The sequence below is a fragment of the Sprattus sprattus genome, assembly GCF_963457725.1.
Source record: "Sprattus sprattus genome assembly, chromosome: 6".
NCBI classification, from domain to species: Eukaryota; Metazoa; Chordata; class Actinopteri; order Clupeiformes; family Clupeidae; genus Sprattus; species Sprattus sprattus.
In genome coordinates this window covers 358,611-366,110 of record NC_137925.1, presented here as the reverse complement: position 1 = coordinate 366,110, position 7,500 = coordinate 358,611, and the positions used below count along the sequence as shown (strand labels likewise).

Below are 7,500 nucleotides of genomic sequence, written 5' to 3'. Positions count from 1 at the left end.
CAAAAAAACTCCTAATCTCACTCCTAGTGCCATGAAGTTGTGTTTGGTGAAACGCTGGCACAGCAGACACGGAAGGCGCACACGCACACGCACACGCACGCACAGCAGGCTCACCAGGACAAGGAAGGCTACAGAGGGGTGGCACTATTTAAACAGACATTGCTGATTGCAAGAAGCGCAAGGGAGGGTTACCCTAGTTTCGCTTCCTTCTTTGTTTTGTTTTTTTGTCTCCCTGTAAAGCAAGCAAGCAAGCATTAGCTGAAGCTCCTCTCTCCTGCTGAAGTCTTAAGCTCCTCTCTCCTGCTGAAGTCTTAAGCTCCTCTCTCCTGCTGAAGTCTTAAGCTCCTCTCTCCTGCTGAAGTCTTAAGCTCCTCTCTCCTGCTGAAGTCTTAAGCTCCTCTCTCCTGCTGAAGTCTTAAGCTCCTCTCTCCTGCTGAAGTCTTTCTCCTTATTGGTCTCTCTTTGTTTTTTGTTTTCTTTCTTCTGTTCAGATAAACAACAAGGCAGCCACTGGGGAGGAGGTGCCACGCACCATCTGCGTGACGACCCGCTCGCAGTACGGCCTTCCGGAAGACGCCATCGTCTACTGCAACTTCAACCAGCTGTACAAGATTGACCCACCCACCCTGCAGATGTGGGCCAACGTAAGTCTCACTTGGCTAGACCAGGAGTTAGACTAGACCAGGAGTTAGACTAGACCAGGAGTTAGACTAGACCAGGAGTTAGACTAGACCAGGAGTTAGACTAGACCATACCAGGAGTTAGACTAGACCATACCAGGAGTTAGACTAGACCATACCAGGAGTTAGACTAGACCAGGAGTTAGACTAGACCAGGTGTTAGACTAGACCAGGAGTTAGACTAGACCAGGAGTTAGACTAGACTAGACCAGGAGTTAGACTAGACCAGGAGTTAGACTAGACCAGGAGTTAGACTAGACCAGGAGTTAGACTAGACCAGGAGTTAGACTAGACCAGGAGTTAGACTAGACCAGGAGTTAGACTAGACCAGGAGTTAGACTAGACTAGACCAGGAGTTAGACTAGACCAGGAGTTAGACTAGACCAGGAGTTAGACTAGACTAGACCAGGAGTTAGACTAGACCAGGAGATAGACTAGACTATTTGTTTATTTGTTTATTTATTGGATCCCCATTAGCTGGGGCAGACACCCCCGCTATTCTTCCTGGGGTCCTTCTTAAATAAGAAATCATTCCATAAAACATGAAACAAATACAACATCAATTAAAATAGAAAACTATGTAGATTAAAACAAAAACAAAGAAGCATCAAGACCAGGTGTTCGACTAGACCAGGTGTTAGACTAGACCAGGTGTTAGACTAGACCAGGAGTTAGACTAGACTAGACCAGGAGTTAGACTAGCCTAGACCAGGAGTTAGACTAGACCAGGAGTTAGACTAGACCAGGAGTTAGACTAGACTAGACCAGGAGTTAGACTAGCCTAGACCAGGAGTTAGACTAGACCAGGAGTTAGACTAGACTAGACCAGGAGTTAGACTAGACCAGGAGTTAGACTAGACCAGGAGTTAGACTAGACTAGACCAGGAGTTAGACTAGACCAGGAGTTAGACTACACCATACCAGGAGTTAGACTAGACCAGGAGTTAGACTAGACCAGGTGTTAGACTAGACCAGGAGTTAGACTACACCATACCAGGAGTTAGACTAGACCAGGAGTTAGACTAGACCAGGTGTTAGACTAGACCAGGAGTTAGACTAGACTAGACCAGGAGTTAGACTAGCCTAGACCAGGAGTTAGACTAGACCAGGAGTTAGACTAGACCAGGTGTTAGACTAGACCAGGAGTTAGACTAGACTAGACCAGGAGTTAGACTAGACCAGACCAGGAGTTAGACTAGACCAGGAGTTAGACTAGACCAGGAGTTAGACTAGACTAGACCAGGAGTTAGACTAGACCAGGAGTTAGACTAGACCAGGTGTAAGACTAGACTAGACTAATCTGGGCGAAGGTGGTACTACCAGCGATCGACTCCAAGCAGTCATCCCCGGGTTGAGTCCCCTGCAGGATGTTTATGCAATTTGCTTTGAACCTTAAGCGGTCCAGACATCTTATCTTAGAATAATGCCAGTCTGAGGCTTGACAATCAATGACAAGAGTTGCACTCCTTGAGCTAATTGACTGGTTGCCCACTCGTCTGTGCACACCACACTCATGCTTCATATCCTCATCCATGATGTCCCCTCTCTGCTCTTGTTGTTGTTGTTGTGTGGTCCTCATGCCTGGTCTAACCCTAACCCTGGTCCTGCTGCAGATCCTGAAGCGCGTGCCCAACAGCGTCCTGTGGCTGCTGCGCTTCCCAGCGGTGGGCGAGCCCAACATCCAGCAGTACGCCCAGAACATGGGCCTGCCCGCCGCACGCATCATCTTCTCCCCCGTGGCGCCCAAGGAGGAGCACGTGAGGCGGGGCCAGCTGGCGGACGTCTGCCTGGACACGCCCCTCTGCAACGGACACACCACTGGCATGGACGTGCTGTGGGCAGGAACGCCGATGGTCACCATGCCTGGTCAGTCACGTGTGTGTGTGTGTGTGTGTGTGTGTGTGTGTGTGTGTGTGTGTGTGTGTGTGTGTGTGTGTGTGTGTGTGTGTGTGTGTGTGTGATGGTCACCATGCCTGGTCAGTCACGTCATCATGATCAGCTTAATCACAGCAATAGCAAAGAATTAGGATGTAATGTGTGTGTGTGTATATATGGTTGAAGAGATGTGTGTGTGTGTGTGTGTGTGTGTATATATGGTTGAAGAGGTGTGTGTGTGTGTGTGGTGAAGATACGTTAGCGGAGTAGAATACGCCTGTACTCTCCTGAGTTAAACCCTCTTGGTGTTCCAGGTGAGACGCTGGCGTCACGTGTGGCTGCTTCCCAGCTCACCTGTCTGGGCTGCCTAGAGCTCATCGCTCCCAGTCGCCAGGACTACGAGGACGTGGCAGTCAAGCTGGGAACAGACATGGAATTGTAAGTACCTGACGTGTCTCTGTGTGGATGGTTCATGTTTTCGTATCCCTATGGTTAAAGTCTGGAAAAACTGTGTGATTTGTATGGGGGGTGTTGCTGACTAAAAACCAAAGTACTATCCCAAATGATAATTTATGGTCTTAAACTGCCTTCTTGCCCAGTATATACACTCCTCTCTCTTATACACTCCTCTCTCTCTCTCTCTCTCTCCCCCCCCCTCTGCAGCCTGAAGAAGGTGCGTTCTCGCGTGTGGAAGCAGCGTATCTGCAGTCCTCTGTTCAACACCAAGCTGTACACCATGGACCTGGAGAAGCTCTACCTGCAGATGTGGGACCAGCAGGCTGCCGGGAACAAACCTGAGGTCCTGTACTCGTCACAGCCCATCGAGGCCTCCGAGACCGCCTGAAGGAGACCCACTCCCTCATCGCTGACACAACCCATTGAAAACCATGGCCCCATACCACCTCCCACCACCCCCTCCCCCCTCCCCCCCTCCATCTCCCTAGGAACTCTTTGGAGCCTACAGGTGGAACTGAGATTGACACACACACACACACACACACACACACACACACACCGCCATCCCTGAATGAAATCAGGTCCTTCAAACCCATCCCACTCATCATCAACCCTATACCCACCATGAGACAGAATTAGTCTACACCCTTACCCAAGCTAATGACACAATCAGTCTGGTAATGCTTTCAGTCAGTCAGTCATGTATGTATGTATGTATGTATGTATGTATGTATGTATGTGTGTGCGTGTGTGTGTGTGTGTGTGTGCGTGCGTAAGTGAGTGAGTGAGTGATCGAGAGAGGGATGTGTGTGGGACCTGAATAATGACAGTACCTGCAGGACCACCGAAGGCAAATTCTGCTGGACAATTGTGTTATTTTTTTGTTTCCTTTCCCCTTTTTAATTATTTTTTTGGAAAGAATGGTCTTCAGAGCAAAAGGGACAATTGTGCGCCTAAAACAGCTTATAGTTATTACAAGAAAATCAGCTTTAACTCAAGGTTGCAGCATTTTTCTCTGCAATCATCCCCTTTTCAAGATGAAGTGGAAGGATTAGTTTGTTCTTGCAGTCTGGGATGGTTAGCATGGGACATTAAGTACTTAAGACAAAATAGAAAAATTACAATTACCAAATGCCAACTTCAGCAGAATATTTTGTCACTATGGATTCGTATATCAATGTGAGATACGAAAGGCCCCATTGTGCTCCTCAGTCCCACCGCCAGAGGGCGCTAAGTGGGCTGGAATCCCTGAGAGGAGTTTGCGGTGAAACCCCACATTTGAGAAAGCGAGCGTGAGCGTTCACTGTAGCCAACAACTCCTCACAGTGAATCGTTGTCCTTTTCACCAGGTGAAGGCCCAGGTAAGTATTTCTAAACCGTCTTGATTTTATACTCTGCTTTGTCTTTGTTTATTTGTTTTTCCATTTTTTTTTTTTTTAGTTTCGACTTCATATTGGCCATTTTTATTTATGATTGGACAAATGATGTGCCCTTGCGTACTAGCGTGAAAACATGAACTCGTGTCTCACTAAACAAGCGGCCAATCTTGTGTCGTGTTGCCCGCTGTTTTGCTAACGTGCTTCGTCCCGCCATGGATATCTTCAAATTGTATATTTAATGAATTGGATGGTAAGGACAGTTTAAATGCTATAATCGTACCAGTAAAATGCACAGTTTTCCTATTCTGTCATCTCATAAGTTTGAAAATGTTCCAAGGTGTCTTGTTCTTGTCACTGAATTAACAGTGTTGTGCATTCAAAGAAGATTTGTGCGTTTGCTCTGTGCTAATAAAAGGTGTTGACGTTACCTTTGCCTCATTCGTTTATGTGATGCCTGAGATCGTGGTTTGTATTTCTTGCCTGGCTGATTTATTTTTGTAGTAGCATAAAACGCATACTGCGTGGAGATTATGATTACAGCTCAGGCCAATGCGAGTGCCGCTCATTGATCTCAAAAAGAATCTGGATAGCGCATCACATGGTTTCTGACAGTTTCAAAGAGGGGCCACACGATAAATCGTGGCGGCCATTTTATTGGGACCACTTTCCTGATAAGAGACCAATGATTATGACAGGCGATGAATATTATATATCTATTATTATTATATTATTAAAGATTTAATGAATTTGCATATTAAGTATTATAGTAATTTGCCAGGTTCTAATCATCAACACTAATAAAATACGATAGACGAACAAGTTTCAATATTTGAAAAATATTTATATATATCAAGGAAACACAAGCTATATAACGAGGTTTATGAAAACTTGACATTACTATAAGGCTTAATATGCAAATTCATTAAATATCTAATCATCGCCCGTCATAATCATTTTTTGAGATCAGTGGTGCCGCTTCACAAGAAGCGCTAACCGGATGCGTCAGGGTTTACGTGACAAGGCATATCCTACTGTGAGTAAGACACGTGACTTGAGTTGTAGTCCGTTTATGAAACGGAAGGAGTGATTTCAAATATTTGAAAGAAGGAAAAATATCGCTTGAAAGTTTCACAATTAGTAGGTTATTACTGTACAAACACTAACACGTATTTGTTTTCGATATCTTCACTGATATGTCTTCCTAGATGTTTTGAATCAGTCTATGAGATAATACATGTTAACTGGTCTCCTAAAGGAACGCAACCACTAGAGTCGTAGGTTTTCACTCTCCAGCTTAGTCCAGCGCTGGCTCCAAGTAGGACGAGAAAAACTGAATGGATTATTTCCTGTAACACTGTGGAAGACGTAAATTGTTATACTGTGAGTGAAATAATACTGAAATAATAACTAATGCAAGTTGCTACTTTAGACTTTTTGTTACGCTTGTTAAATTTTTTATTCAAACGATGACCTAGTTTAGATTCGATAAAACCGTTTTGGTTTCACCAGTGTAGACTTTTCATTGCAGTTTTCAGTGTTCTACCGGATATGGCGTCAACCATGACCTTCCCTTTACGGATCACGTCTGTCATGTAGGCAGCTCAGACAAATGTCCCTGTAAAGTAGTTATAGAAAAATGACTTTTACGTAGATGGTGTTGTCATTAAGGTAAGAATGAGTATCTATTTGTATTCATTGTTTGTTTTGCAGATTTCACGAGCAACGACCGCATTGTTTCATCCTCGAAGATAACCCTAACAGAAAACCTAATGCTTGCTAGGCAGTTAGCTTGACTAAAAATAATTTCCAAATCGGTTGACCGTGTTGTTCAACTTACTTTTTAATCGTGACAATGTTTCAATGATGTCAGATCCGTAACAGTTAAGTTTAAGGGCGAATTTGTGACATTTTCATTTTGCTTGAATGACTTCTTTCGCTGGATTTGGGTTAGAACACATTTAACCACATGGTACTAATGCATGGATGATGTCCGACCTCTCACCCATTTAATACCACAGATGTAGCTAGAATAATTTGGGCACATAACATTGAGGATAAACCTCGTTATCGACCAACCGAATGCTTATGGTGAAAAGTTTTATGTAGCTGTCCATAGCTAGCAAAATGCCATTTTTACCATCTTGTAGACAAACCTGTAACGCTACTATCAAGTTCGAGAAATGTCTGTTGGTAATGGTAACAGTAGCGTTGACTTAAACGTTGTGTTGTGCCAGTATGCTATCTATCATAACATTATACCAGCTACATTTACAAACATAATAAATAATGTTGTGTTTTTACAGGCTTATTTGTTGTGGTAGGAGGGAACATAAACATTCAGGTAACATTGAAACATTTATTTTGCTATCCAAATATCTCTAACTTGTTTTGGCAAAACAACGTTCGTGTTCAACATTCATACAAACTTCATGTCGGTTACGTTGCAGGTGTCAACTGACACTGTTGATTTGGGGAACAATGGTGAAATATTTCCACTGCGTTGGTCTTCTCAAGAACACATGGGACCAAGTCTGCCTGGCATTCTGGGAGCGATACCCCAACCCCTATAGGTAATACTCCTTGTCACCGTAAGTAGAGAGAAAATAAGAGGAAACAAATTTAACAGAACTGGATGACTAACTCACCGGTCACACCTATGCGTTGGAATGCGTTCATGCGTCCGGACTGAACGGAGCCACAATTCAGACGACACCCCATTCAAAGTGAATGGGGATCCGTTAACCCTGACGCATCAACGCATTCCAACGCATAGGTGTGACCGGTGTGTAACTCAGCAGAATCATACGAATACGTTTTTATGTTCCTGTCAATCATCTCTATCTGTTTCTTGCGGCTACTCTAGCAATCATGTTTTGACGGAGGACATCGTTTTCCGTGAGGTGACGCCTGACAACTGCCTCATCTCCAGGCGCCTGTTGACCAAAACGAACCGATCCCCGCGCTGGGCGGAAAAGTTCTTGCCCAAGCAAATGGCGCGCCATGCGTACATAATCGAGGACTCTATTGTTGACCCAAAGAACCGGACCATGACCACGCTCACCTGGAACATAACTCACGCGCGCCTCATGGTGAGGCTAAATACAATTGTT

General features: G+C 44.6%; 2 protein-coding genes across 5 annotated transcripts in view; both read left to right on the top strand.

The window, feature by feature from the left end:
- The window catches only part of LOC308366967 (UDP-N-acetylglucosamine--peptide N-acetylglucosaminyltransferase 110 kDa subunit), a 23,600-nt gene extending 18,783 nt beyond the window's left edge, over positions 1-4,817 (top strand). For all 4 annotated transcript variants that reach the window (XM_080840786.1, XM_080840785.1, XM_080840784.1 and 1 more), the window contains exons 19-22: positions 492-644; positions 2,294-2,546; positions 2,870-2,993; positions 3,219-4,817. In XM_080840786.1, the coding sequence (XP_080696912.1) occupies positions 492-644; positions 2,294-2,546; positions 2,870-2,993; positions 3,219-3,399 (711 nt within the window). In that variant the 3' untranslated portion in view covers positions 3,400-4,817. The remainder of the gene's footprint in view (positions 1-491; positions 645-2,293; positions 2,547-2,869; positions 2,994-3,218) is intronic.
- A 1,138-nt stretch (positions 4,818-5,955) lies between these two features.
- Positions 5,956-7,500, top strand: part of prelid1a (PRELI domain containing 1a) — a 6,033-nt gene continuing 4,488 nt past the window's right edge. Inside the window, exons 1-4 of the mRNA XM_080840599.1 lie at positions 5,956-6,058; positions 6,694-6,731; positions 6,838-6,960; positions 7,254-7,479. Of these exons, the coding sequence (XP_080696725.1) occupies positions 6,869-6,960; positions 7,254-7,479 (318 nt within the window). The 5' untranslated portion in view covers positions 5,956-6,058; positions 6,694-6,731; positions 6,838-6,868. The remainder of the gene's footprint in view (positions 6,059-6,693; positions 6,732-6,837; positions 6,961-7,253; positions 7,480-7,500) is intronic.